General features: G+C 31.6%; 1 protein-coding gene across 1 annotated transcript in view; it reads right to left on the bottom strand.

Annotated features, from left to right (window-relative positions):
• Positions 1-743: 743 nt before the first annotated feature.
• The window catches only part of PDE3B (phosphodiesterase 3B), an 84430-nt gene continuing 69588 nt past the window's right edge, over positions 744-15585 (bottom strand). The window contains exons 6-16 of the mRNA XM_068685221.1: positions 14020-14230; positions 13384-13457; positions 12779-12882; positions 11895-12029; positions 9580-9691; positions 7677-7790; positions 6451-6650; positions 4500-4703; positions 3904-4065; positions 2302-2548; positions 744-1967 (exon numbers count right to left, since the gene is read on the bottom strand). Of these exons, the coding sequence (XP_068541322.1) occupies positions 1738-1967; positions 2302-2548; positions 3904-4065; positions 4500-4703; positions 6451-6650; positions 7677-7790; positions 9580-9691; positions 11895-12029; positions 12779-12882; positions 13384-13457; positions 14020-14230 (1793 nt within the window). The 3' untranslated portion in view covers positions 744-1737. The remainder of the gene's footprint in view (positions 1968-2301; positions 2549-3903; positions 4066-4499; positions 4704-6450; positions 6651-7676; positions 7791-9579; positions 9692-11894; positions 12030-12778; positions 12883-13383; positions 13458-14019; positions 14231-15585) is intronic.

The following is a 15585-nucleotide window of genomic DNA, read 5'->3' on the forward strand; positions in this document are numbered from 1 at the left end:
CTGTTTTTAACGCTGCTCATGTTACAAAAAAAAATAAAAATCCAGTGATAGTCATAATGGCAGCAAAGTAGATTTTGGCACTTATTATATAAAATAACAAATGCACAATTCAGCGGTCTTCTAAATTAATCCACAAAAAGGTAATTAGTGGAATATAGAAAAAAAAAAAATCTTTCTCAGTTATTTAAACTGTCCCAAGAGCAAAACAGAAATTCAGTTGTGTAAAATAGTGCAATAGAATTTACACAAGGTTAGCTTAGGAATGTTACCTCTTTTTCAAGTCAACTGATAAAAATGTAAACAAGAATGTGCTAAAATACATTTAGCAACTTGAACATGTGTGCATTTTTTTAAAAATTCCATTCAACAGTACAGCATGTAAGTGTTTAGTATTAAAAGATGCACTTTTAAAGCTTGCTTTATATGTGGCTTACATAAGGTGATCATGCACTTGCAGCCTAATTTTTTACTTTTGCAATCAGTCCTCCAATGGGAGTGTTCCTAAAAATATATTTGTTTGGATTGTCTAAGCTTATTTAAAACCTAAATTATCTAAAGTGTAATATAGTACAGTGATATTTATCTTACTACTAGGCCTTACATGAAGTTTTCACATTCTGCTTTCCATATGTATATATCAGGATGTACATCACACTTGGAGGTAATATAAGCTATGTCTGTGATAAAAGAAAATATGTAGGACACATTAAAATACACTAGTCATTTTGAAACAATATTTCATATCTTTTTTTTAAAAAAAAATCTTTAATTCTCCTAAAGTTTTACATACAAAGAATAAATGAAATACGATCTTATTACTTTAAAATTTAATACCAGAAAATGGTGCAAGATAAAATCTATTGTGTGGTTGACTTGTTTTTAAACAGGAACCTGAGAAAGGGCAGGAAATATAACATTTTAACTAGAGAATAAAATCCCTTAATAATTTAAGTAGCTGAACAGATTTTTAATGTTCTACCACAAAACAGCAAGGCAACAGATATGGCCTTATATTCAATGAATTATCGTGAACACCCACTGCAAACCTGAATATTTTCTGCAAAAATAAAACATCAGATTATGCACAAGAATAAAAAGCATCAGAAATAGATGCACCTGATTTTTTTCTTTTTTCTTTTTTTTTTTTTTTTAAACCACAAACACCAGAATTTAGCATTTATGTCACAGTCCTTGAACAGTTGCTCTGAGATGACTACATTAAGCACACTATTGCACTAAGTAGACACCCCACAACAGGCTTGCACTGCAACAGTAACATGGTTTTCATACAGGCACAGACTTTGTCTTATTCATGTTCAAAAACAACATGAAATACACAACTCATTACAATATTAGAATTCATCCAACATTTCCTTGTTAGCAAAAAGTTCTTGCCACTTTGGTAACTCAAGTCACTGAATGTTTTTAAAAATTGCAGGTACCTCAAGGAAAACAGGAGTTCCTTTTTCAGCAAGGCAGCATTATATCAGAATATTTTATACCAACTAAGGCATAAAGAACTTTGCATCAGGTATACAATACTCAATCTTTGAATAAAGTTTCGTATTCTGTGTGGCGAAAGTGCATAGGGATTCCACTGGAGTAGAAAGAATCCTCTCACAGTATTAAGGCCTTTCAATTTTAAGTGAACTGTGTTAGGCGAAAGTCAACACAGTGAAAATAGATATAGATAGATATAAGCTTTCTATCTTTGTACTGGACATGACTGAAGTTTTCTCAGCATGTCTTTTCTTCTCCTAGCTGTCGTTCATCTTCTTCATCAGCTTCCTCAATAACCTGAATTTCATCTGCTTGAGGTAAAGATGAGTTCTCAGTCAGCAGTTTAGCTCCTTCAGCTTTATTTTTTTCTTCTTCTTCAATTGCTTTCTTCCATATTTTGTGATTTTCACTTAGATGGTGTATTAGCTGGCAAAATATTCGTCGTCTACCTTTTCTTCTTTGAGCTTCTGAAAAATTAAAAGCATTAATTGATATTTTGGGATTCAAAGTAATTACATTTTATACGTACATATAAAATGCCATGTTGAAAAACAGATGTAAATTTGAGAAAAAGCACAGATTCTTATTCAGAATATTTGAACAGTGACACGGAAAAGTATAGTGATGACTTTTTTTTATTTGCAAGTCTCCTGATATTAACAAAAAATTATTATGAGTAAAAATTAAGGTGCATAATCACAAAATCTACAATATTTGAACTCCCTAATTTCAACTATCATTGTTATTCCTGAATGTATTAAATAAAAAAATGTGTGTGCAAACTCAAATACAGAAACTTACTTAAAATAAGATCGTCTTCTATTTCCTCATCATCACTCTCCGACTGTGCTCCATCATCATCTTCATTACTTTCTGCATCCTCCTCTTCATCAACCCATTGCCCTGGAAGCAACCCGGCTGCATTATAGGAATTACAAAGGGGGCCAACTATGTGAGTGATGAAAGATTCTTGCAGTTTTGCAAGCTGCGGAGAAGAGCGATCCATGAAGGGACTTATAGGCAATCCAAGACTTGCTTCCTCATCACCCTGAAAAAGAAAGGACCAAAAATACAGAACTTCTCAAAAAATTAAATTCCATTTTTAAAGATCAACTTTAAGGAACCAAATAGATATTAAATGGATTGTGTCTATTTGTCAAAGGCAATAATAATATAGACTAAATGAGTGAAAATGTAAACAGGACAAATAATAATGACAAATAAAGACATTTTCAGATTTGCACAGATCATAATCCTCCCTTCAGCTTTGCTGTGATGCCCTTTGTATGGATGAAGATCTAGTTCTACTGGGACTGCTATTCCTCTGCCTTTATAGGATAGCTTCAGGGTAGGCAGAAATTTGACTTCAGCTGCTGAGCTGATGAACAGAGAAAATGGGAAAGTAATCAAATAGAGTAAGGCGTTCTGATGAATGGCTTCCTCCAAAAGCATGGGGTAGATTGAAAGGAACCACAACATCCAATATAAATTACATATGTCTATATATAAATATTATATATGTATGTATTTATTTTTATAAATGAGAGAAGAAAAATTTGAGCAGTTGCTCTGATTTATAATAACTTGTCTTAGCATTTCTGTAGGACCTGATTGTTTGATTTTTTTTTTTTTTTCCTAAAGGAATAACTTAGAACACTAGGTGTAAGCACTTCTATTATCCTAGTCTGAAAGATATTTTTTAATCCCTGGTTGTTGCCTTATAAATACTGAATCCCCTAGGAAATTGGCTACAGAAAAATAACTGTAGAAATGTTGTAAGATATATTTGGGGGGCCTTAAAGAAGTTCTAGATGTAAAAATAGACACCCAATTTTCAGACTTTTTTTTTTTTTTTTAAGTTATTTACAATAGGATTATTTATTAAAGTTCCTTTATTAAAATTCCACTGTAAACATTTATTTACATTTTACTAATGCTATTTACTAATGCATATATTTAATAGTTGGTTTTGAAAGTTTTAACGCCTTCTGCCTCGGCACTATGGATTCATTGAATATACATTTCCAGTCTTGTGGATTCCATAATATTCTTTGACATGGAATCATTCCTGTTAACTTCCCAAAGTGGAAGAAGTTATTTTAGTTTATCAGTATCAACCTAAAGGAAGAGGTGGGGAATGAACAAAACTACTATCTGAAAAATGGACAACATTAGTGGGGAATTTTTTTTTCAAGCTTCTAAGAAAATAGGAAGTAAAAGATTATGTTATCATACTAAGTATAAAAATTACTTGACAGTATTCAGAAAGAGAAGGTGGAAATCCTTTACCTGAAGATTTAAGGCAAGGAATAATATTTAGCTATATATTTTTAATGTAAAGAATTGTATGTCTGTCCCAAATTAAAAAAAAACAAACAAACAAAAAAACCTTTCCATACCTACCTGTTCATAAAATTCATTAACAATGCCTTCTGTCCATTTCAGATGCAGCTCTCTAACTTTTGCTGGGCCATTAATATCTGCCAGTTTTATGCATATTTGACAGACAAGCAAGCGATCATTTTCATTGCTCCATTCTATACCATGACTGTTGATATCATTGACCTGTGTTGAGTACATACGTTTTTAAAAATTAAGTTAAAACTATTCATGAATATTATATTTTCAGGCTCTACACAACAGACAGACACTTGATTAAGTTTTTTCTTTTGTTGTTGTTGTTGTTTTTGTTTTGTCAATTTGTTTTGTTTTGTCATTTTTATTCAAAGTCACTTTCTATCTTTGAGAAGACTGAACCATGAGATATGATTGAGGTCTCCCATGAGTCCTGTGTGTCGCATCTGCTAAGCCTACTATGCGATACACAAACTGACATATAACTGTTCTACACATATTGGATTTTTTTGAGTCACTTAAATATAAATAATTTAAAACTTCAAATGCAAGTTATTAATGCTATCAAATAGCAATGCAAACATTGCTATTCATGCATATCATGACCATCGTGAAATTTGTGACAACATTAAAATGTAACTAACCTTGGCATTAAATTCTGCAAGGAAATCAAAATGCTTCTTGAGATCTGTGGCAAGAATTGCTTCAATCACTAAGAAACGAAAACGCTTAAATTCTACATGATCAAGATTTGATAAGAAGTTGTATTCTGGTCGTGATAAGAAAAGATTCCAGGCAGAAGCAGCATGGTGATTTTCTAAGACTGATCTGTCATTGTAGAGAACAGCCTACACAAGAAGAAAATCATAAATGATAGGTTTAATATTTAGAATTATAATTAAATATTCTGAAGCTTAACGGATAGTCACTAACAGCTTTTTTGTTGTTGTTCTTAATGAAAATATTAAATGATGTTTTCACCTTCTAGCTTTGAGGGTTAAAAGTGAAATAAAAGTGGCAGATAAGAGGAAATAAAGTAGAAAAAAAAATTCTTTCTTCAAAAGTCCTTAAAGGTCTCCTAGATCTCCATTTATCCTTTTAGGCATACATGCACACACACACACACCCCACACTTAAAATGGAGACTTCGTATGTTTGGCAATATGTATGGGGCACACACACTAACACAAAAACAGAACAAAACAAAACCCACAGATCTAATTATATGCTGTTAATTCCTCTCAGTTCCAGTACAGTGTTTTGTTTTTAAGAATCATTTATTAAATTAAAAAATGAAAAAAACTCTAAAGTGAATTAAGAACTGTGGTTAATGCAAAATACTGCAGAGCTTCACTATTTCAGTATATTACATTTAATGCTGATGAATACATTTTAACTGTAAATGAATTACAAATATTAAACAGTAGTAGATTTTACTCACAAATCCTATGTTTATACAAAATATCTTAGAATATAACCAATTGAATATAAATTAAGTAGGACCTGAAAAGACTTTTATGGAAAACTGCAAAAAAAAGTCTTCAATTTTTGACAAGATGAAGAGATTATTGATAAAATGAATGTGTTCATTTTTGAAAAGTGGAGATGAATGTTTATGTCATTTGTTTTGATTCTTCCTTTCATATTGTTTTCAGTATAAACGCGTAACTATTTTTTTTTTAAATCTGAAATCCTTGAAAGCTGACTGTGACGTTCATTTTTAAAGCCTCCATCTCCTGACAAGTTGTATTAGTTTCTGATTTACTGCTGTTATTGTCATTATTATTTTAGTTTCTCCTCTCAAGCTTATTAAGAGATAGAAATCACTATGATACATATTCTTTTTCCCCGATGGTATTGCACTCATTAAGTAAAAACATTTCACTGTGAACTCCAGTTATCTTTTATTCAGTGGAATATCCTTCCCCACCACACCCTCCCCTCTCCACTTTTTTTTTTTTTTGTATTTAAAAATTGTTCTCCCTTAAAACTTTGCTCTCCCTTGCATCTACTATAATTGTCTTTTCAACCCTGAAAAGAATCTCTACTTTCCTACTGTCTGTTCTAACAAAAAAGTTGAATATGAGAGACAAAAGCAAGGATGTTTTGCATATTTCTTCTTAGTTTACTCATCCACCCTTACAGATAACAATTATTTACCATAATGGACTAATTCAGAGGTCAGGAAATGCAGTTAATTGAACTGCTAAAACTTTTTTTTATATAGTAATTGCAGAAATTACTACGATTACAGAAGACTCCCAAAATGTGATATATCCATGAGTTTCGCTGCTTAGACAGTTGTAGAACCAGCTTTCTGAAATAATCTATTACTATAACCTGCGTTTATTTATTTTTTTGCTTACAGATTTGTAAACTGAAAAATATTTTTATATATTTGCACAACCGATACACATGAAACACATTGGAATTTATCAGGAAAAACTGTTACACGAGTAAATATAAATTAATTTCCCTGTGCCTTATATTGGGCAAATGATCCCCTAAACAGGCAATAGTAGTGATATAGAAGAAAGGCGATTTTACTATTTTGATTTCAGATAGAGACAATTTTCTGGTTAAAGAATCTCTTACCTGTGGTGCATTTGTAGCTACTAGAAAAGCATTTGTACGACCAGGATGATCATAATCATGCATGGCAGCTGCTACATATAAGGCCATCAGTTCCAAGGCAGGAATGTTTGATGCCAGGCACCCATAGCTATCATCAGCAACAGAACAGGTTTTTGAAGAAATATAGTTGACTTGAACAGGGGCAACACCACTAGCTTCATCTACAAAAATTGAAAATAGAAAAATAAAATATTTAGAACGCGATTCATTTATATTTTTAATACATTTTAAATGACTCAGTGTTACTTTAATATACTAACATAATCTTAATACGGTTATCCTTACAATTGTGGAGCTGAATAATTGTCAAAGAAGGAATTCTTATATCTTAAAGAAGGAACAAAAAGGAAAAGAAAAAAAAAGTCATATTACTGCTTTTACATAAACCAGCAATTTTGAATTACAGTTAAAAAGGCCAGTAAGCAGAAAATTCATGACCACATTGGTTGTCCAAAATAGTAGATACAATCTTACAAATATATAGAAAATTTTAAAGGTGTTAAACAGGATGCCAGGACATTCTGGAGTATTTAAGAAGTGTCCCAAAATGTAAAAGCCCTATGTTCCTGTTCTAAAACCAATTCCTTAGTACTGCATACAGATATCAATATACCTTAGGAATCTTTTTTTCAGACATGATCTCCCACAACAGTCCTGAAAGATAACTATCATTCACACAAATAAAAGAGACTTTTGGAAGAGCTGTTACTACTCATATGTGGAAAAAAAAAAATAGTCTAATGTATTCCAAGTGCTAAACATGTACTGACTGTAGCAGTATGCAGAGGTTTCATTCAGCATAGAAAGCTTAAGTGAAAGGGTATTCTTGGCTAACAAGTCAGCTCACCTAATAACTGTTCTAAAATCAACTGCATGATACTTCTGAATTGTTTATACTAATATTTGAATGGTATATACTAATATTGTCAGATATCTACTCCCTTATATTAAAATATAAGCAATAATATTTGAGTTACAAGATTTTTATTTTTTTTTCCCCTGAGAATCACAGAATGGCCTGGATTGGAAAGGACCTTAAAGATCATCTTGTCTCAACCTCCCTGCTCTGGCAGGGTTGCCAACCACTAGAGCAGGCTGCCTAGAGCTGCAGTTTTGTTTAATTTATTGTAGTTTCATTAAATTATTATTACAGCAAATGCATAGAAGTAAACTATGTGGATACATACCCATATCACTCTCCATTATATGCTCATTATGAATTTGCTGAAATCCAGGAATGGGCCGTGTTGTCAGATACCATACTGCATGAAGAACATCCGTGGCATGTATACGATTGTGATCTGAAAATTATTAAAAAAAAAAAAAACAAAAAAAAAAACACCACAAATAAGCAAGTGAGCTACTTTACACCCTTTACTCAGGCTTTGGTGTGCAAGTTAATTTTAAAAATCCACATAAAAAAAAAAATATATATATATATATATCTTGAAAATAAAGAAAAAGAAAATGGAAACAAAATTATTTGTAATATTTTTCAAATTTCACAAAGACATGATACATTATATTTGACTTTTAATTCTCATGAAGCCTTATTCAATGACATTTTCTTATTCTTTCCTTTTCCCTACCTGTGTTGTAAACTTACTGTAACCAGTGTTTCCAGACAAAAAAAAAACAAAACACTAACACTTACGTATATTCATGCATCGCATAAGATACACTATCTTGTTAAAAAAAAAAAAAAAAGGAAAAATAAAATAAAAATGTAGTAATACACAAAACATCAAAACAATTATTTATGTTTAACTTACATTAATAACTTGGAGAAATGAGCAGAAAAATGAAATCAAGGACAGATAGAAAGAATGGAACTAACTCAATTGAGTGGACTTGTTGACGCTGTACTTCTTGTGACATTATTCATATAAAAACCAAACCTCTACTTTCTTTTATTAAAACATGAAATTAAGTGTTTTTGAGTGTTGTATTTCTGCAGAAATACCAGGGGCAAATCAGTACAGAAAAATCAGTAAAAGGACTTATCAGCTAGTTCCAAATTGGTTAAAACCCCAAGGTAGAATTGAGCTTTGCTATTTAATATCTAAAGAACAATTTTTGTTATGTAATCCATTTATTTTCCATTATAATTATATTTCTAATGGGATCTGACAGAATGTTAGTGGTATGCCACAAAAAGAATTAGAGATCTACAGTGGATCACAGACTGACTATAAAACTAAACATACTATTAAAAGATGTGTTATGTGAAAACCTGAAATTATTTGTTCTGCCACTCTTGGCTTTTGTACAGCGAGAGAAGACGTGGAATACAGTAGGAATAGGGAACAAGGATTTACAAAGTAAAATTAGAACCAATTTTGTGTATAATAAGGGACGTTAAAGTAACCCAGCAGGCCTTCAAAGTACAAGAAAATGCATCGAATGTGATTAAAAAACAGTTCCATCTATCTATCACAAAGGAACCACAAAAAATATCTCATGGACCAAATATAAGGGAAATTTCAATTAAATATAAAGAAAAAAACAACAATTAAACTGGCAGTAGACACTATATCACAATGTTTTTAAGAAATAAGTGAGGTAAAAATCATTCATTCTCTAGGCATACTTCATCTGACCTGAGAGTCAGGGAAGGATTAAGTGACCTTTTAAATCAGTGATGGTGAGCTACTAGCACTGATACCATTCTGACACCTAGGGACATCTGGGTTGGCACAAACACTTGTGACATGATTTTATTTTATTTTTAAATTTGGCAACACTAAACAGAGAGATGAATGATTGCTGTCCAAGTTCTTTATTTTCTCATAGCTCTACTACAGGACTAATCCAATTTTCTACTAAATCAAGAGATGTTCTATTGATTTAAGTATGTTGGATTCGGTTACTCATTCAAATAATTTAAGATTATATTCAGCCTATACATTAACAATTTCCATTTTGGATTTTTTTTTTTTTTTGCAGTAAATTAAATAAGTTCTAAATTCTGAGAAATATAATAATTAAAACATACCTATTCCTCAATATTAAATATTAATGCAGAACTCCAGAACTCAAAGAGATACTCTAACATATAAGAAAAAACACACACAATTATATATTACTCACAGGGAATATCTCTGTAGCCATTTTCCAGCGCACAGAAGTAATTCATGAATTCTTGAATTGGGATTTTGAAAATCTCAAACAAACCAGTGTCTTGAAACAAAGTATAAGTTACCTAAACATACATTAAAATGAATTTTAGTCTGAAAGATTCCTAAGCATATTCTGTTTTTGCAACTTTAAAAATGTTCTTGTTTTTAAAATTTTGCTTGCCGATAGAGCTGGAAATTATTGATATACCATTAAAATTTACCTGAAAGCTAATGTCATACAGTTGCATGTTTAATCATTTCAACACCAAAAATATGCACTTTTATATTCCTCTCAAATACAGGATAATAAAACCTTTTTTCTCTACTGATAAATTATATTTCCAACTGATTATTTTAATAACATTCTCTAAAATTATCCATGACACGTTCCATTAGTAACCTAAAAAAGAAGAAATCTATATTCTTACTTATTACTCTAAAATTCAGATTACCTAACTATCGTAGCAGATCCATTAATAGGGAGGACAGGGGAAAAGGTAGAGAGTCACCCCACACCTGTATTTACTTTTAGAGAACTTAAATTCTATTCTTCCTAACCCCTGTGAAATATCTCGGGTATTTTTAAAACAATATGTCTGATAAACCAAAAAATATTGCAAAATATTTTTAACATGTACATGACACGTACACACATGAATACTGTGCAAATACATTAAGCTGTACAAGTAGAACAGAGTGACTATAAAGACCAAAAACCAGTTAAGGCCACAAATATTGTAAAAGCTTTTTAAAACAAGACACTACACCTCTTTTGCCACCTCCTTCCCAGACACTTGAGAGAATGTGAAAATCTCTGAAGTGTGGGAGGTGTTCAAAGAAACATGAGAGCAAAATGAAGGGACATCCCTCCTTCCAGCTGTCCCAACCAGCCCCCTTACACATACTCAATCTGAGACCCTTACAACTGATAATGGTAAAATGCAGTTTTTATTTGGCTTTTAACCAAAGTATATATTGGATGCTTACAGAACAACTAACAAAAGGAGTGGGGGAAGAGGAGGAGGAAGAAGACAGGTGATACACATGTATACAGAACTATTCCAGAACATGTGATAGAGGTAAGTAGAAACCTGCACACTTAAGTACTTACAGGTTTGAATACCAGACTGCACACAAATGAAACGCAAGCTAATACAGATCCCAAAGTATTAGTATACAACTGTAAAAATACCACTCAAAAATGGATTGTGGCATTCTCGACTGCACATTAACAGCAGTCGATAACTGAGGTGACAAAAAACCTGTCAACATTTGATTAAAAAAAAAAAAAAGAAAAGAAAAAAAAATAAAAGAAAACCAACTGAAGACTTAAAACAATAGCCAGAATATTTGTGGATAATAAAAGAAAAGACAGTGCCTAATGACAAAAATGAAGTTTTCCTCATTGCTTTTTCCATGCCTTCATATAGATGCAGATCTATTTTTCCACCTGCACATGAGTCCTTTCAATCATTTTCCTTCCTTTCAGCTACTTGTTCATAACACTACCCTTGAACCAAAAGAAACATACATTCTACCTCAACGTAAAAAACTAAAATACTAGCAAGAAAAAAAAAACTTTTCATCTTTGTATTAGAACCAAATCCAGCTCATACTATAGCCCCATGGTTTCTAAATCCAGAATAAAGAAAGAAACAGAAGTTTACAGATGACATTAATGAATAGAAGAGGCTGGGAAAGACCAAACAGGATCATTATTTTGCACCTGCCATTAGATTGGCTTCAGCACAACATAAAACTGCACAAAAGAGCTTAGTAGTAAGTCAGAAAGAGATAAAAGGGATACTACATGCAGAAAGCAGCATGGAAAAAAAATCCCATTGTTTGTAGGATCAAGAGGCAAAAGACTGCCTAAAAGATCACTTCTCTTCCCCCACAGGTGTAGCTCTGGCAGAATTATTTTACTGAAATAAAGAAAAAAGAAATGGTTGACAAACAAGGTAGCAATTCTGAAAGCAGGAGACATTTTTTTTTATTTTTTTTTTAAATAGGAAATGGCACATTACTACAAAACCCATTCCAGTAAGCATGAATCTAACCTATTTTACATTGAAAATAAAATTCAGAAAAATTGGAGCAAGTTGTAAATAAATAAATCACTTATGCTTTACTATGAGAGAGTACGTGAAAAATGATATTTCCACTTTTCAAGTCAGTGTTCAAATTTATGTTGACTGCAAAACTTTACAATAGTTTAAATAAAATATAAAAGCTTGACAGTTTTATACACCCTCCCTCTCCCTCATATAATAAAATACAACAAACCTGGCTAAGGATCCTTCCAGACTGGTCTCCCATTTCTTGTACAAGGTCAAAAATTTGGAAGTTCCAATTGTTCATTTTCTCCATTAGTGAGTCATGTTCTATTAACATCGTTTCTAATGCAGGATTCTGCTCTACCTGTATGAGAGTAAGACGCTTAATCATCTCTAAAATAAGAATGAAAACTAATTTGTCAGCTATACTGACAAGAAAACATCAAAATGATAAAACCTTATTGAACTTATTGAATGGTGCCGTAACTGTGGCTATGAGAAAAATTGTAAATCAACAGCACAAATAGCACAGTTAATTGCTTGGCTTTTCATATTTGGGGGAAGCTTTCTGAGATGGTACCATTATTATTATCATTAAAGCAAGTTGAGTTAATAAAACAAAGCAAAAATATGCATAAGCTAACATTTACTGAGCTTTGACAATTCCTTAGCTGAACCAGATTTGAAAAATTGATGTATAGACCCAAAATGGTAGAAAGGTGTATTCAACAACTTGTCTTCTTGCACTACCAATATGCGGCATTGTGTGAACAGTGTCTTTATAGTTTCACTGAAATTGATGCATCTCTCATAAACTTCAAGGAGAAAATACAAGTCAATTAGTATTTGAACATACTACCTACATTAAATCCACACAAATTAATTTTGGTCAACAGTAATTAGTGCAAGTCATCATCTTGTTATTTGCTACTGAAATTCTTGTGAGGTAGAAATACTCTATTATTAACTGTAAATTTGAATTCCAGTGATGCACCATTTCCCTTCAGTCACTACAGATATTAGCAATAATAAAACCTCTTTACTACACGTTACAAATGATAAATATTTTATTGATAGAAGTTACTGCAAGTTCTTTTGCAATTTTGTGCTTACAAGTGGACTATTTTGTGTTTGAATGATTATTTCCTTCTTTTCATCTTTTGTCTTCTCTGTATGGTAGAAAGATTCTTTTGGAACACTAGTGCTTCCAGCTTCACCTTAAAGAAAATAAATAGATAAATACTATATCAATCATTTATTTGTAAAATATTAATGACTAATAATTCTTTTACTTATACAGATTTCTTCACAGAAAGATAAATAATGGCTTGTTTCTAAACCACTTATTTAAGAATTTAGCAACAAAGTGTCAAGGGATAAAATCTATTAGACAAAATGTATTTGAAGATTTAGAAAAAGTAGAAGCATGACTTTTTACTTGTACAAATTGTGCAGTGCTTAGTTTAGTTGAGATAGTACAGAAATTTTTGACATACTGAGTAGGGGTCTATAAAGCTATGACTGGAAGCCTATTATATAATGCTTATTCTGAAGCAGTTTAAAATTGTAGATTATCCCAATTATCCCAAGTGGCAAGTTGAAATAAAATATGCATATAAATTATTTAAAGTATAGTGAAATTTCATGTAGAAATATAAAAATATTAATTTAACTGGCTTTTAAGAAAACACAAATATTTGTCTATTTTGAAATCCCACCTGATTTTTTGTCTTTATATTCTGCAAATTCTTGTTCTGGTGTTGGAACAGCCTTGAGTATGTGACATCCACAGCTTACAGAATACATGAAAAATATTTAAAACATTCAGTAATTTTCTTCTTTTGCTATTGCTGTGTTGTATTGAAAAAATCTGCAAATTACTTTTCTTAAAAAAATATGCTTTTCAAGGTTCCTCCACCAAGTGACCTTAGTATTTTCTTCTAAATTAAGTACATACAGATTTAGCCTGTACTTAGAAAATAATCAGCCATCACCTCCCCTGGACTCTCTTCAACGAATTAACAACATAGAGATAATTCTTTAGGAATTGTTCAGACATAAAGGATTAAATTCCCAGGTCAGAAGTCATCCTTCTCTAAAATATGTAAATTATTATTGCTCTACAATAACTACTGCATTTCCTACCAAGGATGAAATGTTTCAATTCATTAGTACACAACTCAATGATACAGCATCGTTTAGTTCCCTGGATAATACACATACAAATTATTATGAGATTATATTCTTTTTTTTTTCCCTCAATATTAACAAATAATGGGCCCTGTTATTGTTTTCAATGAAAATAGTATGTTCAATATACATGAAGTTACTAAAAATGTAACCGATTACAGTACCTGCTACACACATGACCTATAGGTGTTTTAACTTGCTGCTGAAAATCTGAAGAACTAAATGTGTACGCTGGAGGCTTATAAATATTAATGCTTGGTTTTGTAAGAAAATCAGCAGTATCAGGAAATTCTACAGGTGACCAGCTGCTGAGGGTCCCACTGGAGACAGATCCATGACTGGGTGAACCCACAGGACTCAGGCCAGGAGAAGCACCTTCCAAAACAAACATAACATTGGGTTCAGACTGTAATAATAGTCTTATTGTTTAGAAAGACTGAAAATAAACAACAGTAATCTTTATGAATTGTAAAGAATGTGGAAGTTTTCAAAATGTGGTGTACAGTTCACATTGTTAAATATATAGAGATCAACAAGATTTATTCCTGATTTTGAGATCTACAAATATACAACAGTCTAGGCAATATATCTGAAGGAGCAGACTACGTAATGCATAACATCTAGCTTTTGAAGGTTTTGTTTTGTTTTTAGCTTTGGAAAACTTTAATTGGTTGCTGAAATTTTCTCTATTCCTTTCTGATTCAGGATCACATTTTTTCCAGAACAAATGACCAAAAAAACCTCAGTATTGCTAACTGACCTAGTGCAAACTCTTTTACCTCATTGTTTTGTAATGAAGGAAAAATAGACTTAATGACATTTTTAAAAACAAAAGAAAAAAAAAGTAATCATATTTTTGAAGCAAGGGATTAAAGCTGGCAGATACTGGCCATTTTGACAGAGATGTGTCATTTTGTTAGTGGTATGGTAATCTGTCCAAATCTGACTATTAAATCATTAAAAACAAATTAACAAAAACAACTGAAGTTCATTGTAATTAGGTATTTACAAACAAAACAAAACAAAACAAAAAAACACCTCAACCTTCCATGAAATTCACCATTCCTGTTCAAACACTAAGCTCGGTTTTACTTCAGGTAATCTAGGAAAGAAAACTGGTAAAACTGTACTTTGACTACTATGTACCTGACATGAATTTACAACAACATTTGGTGTTAAACCAAATATCAGTTCTTTCCTATGCAAAAATACAAAAAATATAGGTCTATGAGTGCAAAAGGTAAGTTATAACCATTGTAAACATACTTTCATCAAAAACAATAAAGTGCTCTTTGTCAATGGCTCAAAGAGCAAAATCATGAAGTATTCTTTGGATATTCCATTGATGAATTTGTTATTGTCCTGCAAGCTATGAAGCAAAAACTCCCATCATATTTTTTTGTGATTGGTAGTACATGACAACAAATTACTAAGAGAACATACAGAAGGCATTAACTGCCCTTAAAAAAGGAATCCATACATTAAAGGCTTCAAACAGTATCACAGGCTGCACTGAATTGACTCACATACCTCAAGAGAAGTAATTGCATTTTTTTATATGTAAAATATATATATATTTTGAAACCTGCAGTGCATAAATAACATTGTTCCATTACAAAATGCAGCACTACTAAAAAAAAAAAAAAAAAGGTCCTTATTAAGGTATGTGAACTTAGCAATTTTCAACAATTACCAACCATGCTGAATATAACAACTTGCAGATACATTGC

This window comes from Anas acuta, chromosome 5 (genome assembly GCF_963932015.1).
Source record: "Anas acuta chromosome 5, bAnaAcu1.1, whole genome shotgun sequence".
Classification (NCBI taxonomy): domain Eukaryota; kingdom Metazoa; phylum Chordata; class Aves; order Anseriformes; family Anatidae; genus Anas; species Anas acuta.